The 1,325-nt window shown below is 45.2% G+C and overlaps 1 protein-coding gene across 1 annotated transcript in view; it reads left to right on the top strand.

The window, feature by feature from the left end:
- The window catches only part of LOC119592333 (CD109 antigen-like), a 56,360-nt gene that overhangs the window by 21,431 nt on the left and 33,604 nt on the right, over positions 1-1,325 (top strand). Inside the window, exon 3 of the mRNA XM_037941160.1 lies at positions 1,057-1,281. Within this exon, the coding sequence (XP_037797088.1) occupies positions 1,057-1,281 (225 nt within the window). The remainder of the gene's footprint in view (positions 1-1,056; positions 1,282-1,325) is intronic.

The raw sequence follows: 1,325 nt of genomic DNA, 5'->3' as shown, positions 1-1,325 counted from the left end.
ACGTACGTATTCGCACAAGCAAAACACCCCACACGAACCAATAGGCCTAACGCAAAAAAAATTATCAGCCTCTATGAACGCGATCCTCACTTACTGTAGCTCCCCTTAAAATCCTTTGAAATATCCTTTAAAACCCTTTTAAAATAAGGACAGCTTCTTTCATACCTTTAAGTGAATGAATTACCTTCAGATGAACTGACCTACCTGGTGATGGTGTATATATCATAAGGACTAGTTGATCCTTTGCAAGCCTGAGAGAATCACCCTTAAAGACCTCCTTATGCCCGAGAGACACGTGTCTGTGTACACTTGTATTGCCCCGAGTCCTCCTGTTTTTGTTTTCTCTCTAAATGAATTATTCTGCATCTTATTTATAAGGAAATTTCTTCATCTCGCTTTCCACTTGCATATAGATTTATTTATACATAGTTTCTTGATAATTATTCGATTTTCTTAAGTAGTTTAAGGGTTTTTGTTTAGATGCACAACATGACTAGAAATTTAGTTAGATTAAAAAGCTGGTTATTATCGTTTTGTTTGCTTGCATTGCTCATATTTTGTCTTTATTTTTTGGCTTTTTAAAATTAATTTATTTTATTTGTTTTGAATTTGTGGATAAAATATTAGCCATAAAATTATATAGTATTAATGAACTGCAGGATGTGTATGCCTTCTTGTAATGTTTTTTTTCCTCTCTCTCTCTCTTCTTTATTCCTCTCCAAAATTCATCTCCTCCTCCTACGCATCCTAACATTAATATTCCTCTTCCCCATTTCTTCCCTCCTTCCATCTCTTCCCTCCTCCGTACCTCCACTTCCCTCATTCGAAATCTCCACCTTCACCGTTCCCTCTCTATCCTCTCCCCCCCCCCCATCTCCCAATCCTCTCCCCCTCCCCACCTCCACCATTCCCTCTCTACCCTCTCCCCCCTTCCCACCTCACATTCCTCTCTACCCTTCCCCCCCACCTCCCAACCCTCTCCCCCCTCCCCACCTCCACCATTCCCTACCTACCCGCCTCCCCTTCCCCACCTCCCTACCCTCTCCCCCCCACCAGTTCGCAGGCGTCTTCCCCTTCAAGTTCCGAATGTCTGACTTCGAGGACCTGGTGGCGCAGACGGAGGGGACGGAGGTGAGGGTGACGGCGACGGTGGGAGACGCCTACTGGGACGTGGCGCAGAGCGGCTTCTCCTCCACCAGGATCTTCAGCGCGTCGATCAACCTCGAGTTCTTGGGAGATTCGCCACAGGTCTTCCGGCCGGCGATGCCCTTTAAGTTTTACGTGAGTTTTTGGGGAGATGGGGGTATATTTACCCGTGTTTTGTG

Source organism: Penaeus monodon, chromosome 30, assembly GCF_015228065.2.
Source record: "Penaeus monodon isolate SGIC_2016 chromosome 30, NSTDA_Pmon_1, whole genome shotgun sequence".
NCBI lineage: Eukaryota > Metazoa > Arthropoda > Malacostraca > Decapoda > Penaeidae > Penaeus > Penaeus monodon.
The sequence above is the reverse complement of the archived record's forward strand: the minus strand, read 5'-3'. Positions and strand labels throughout refer to the sequence as shown.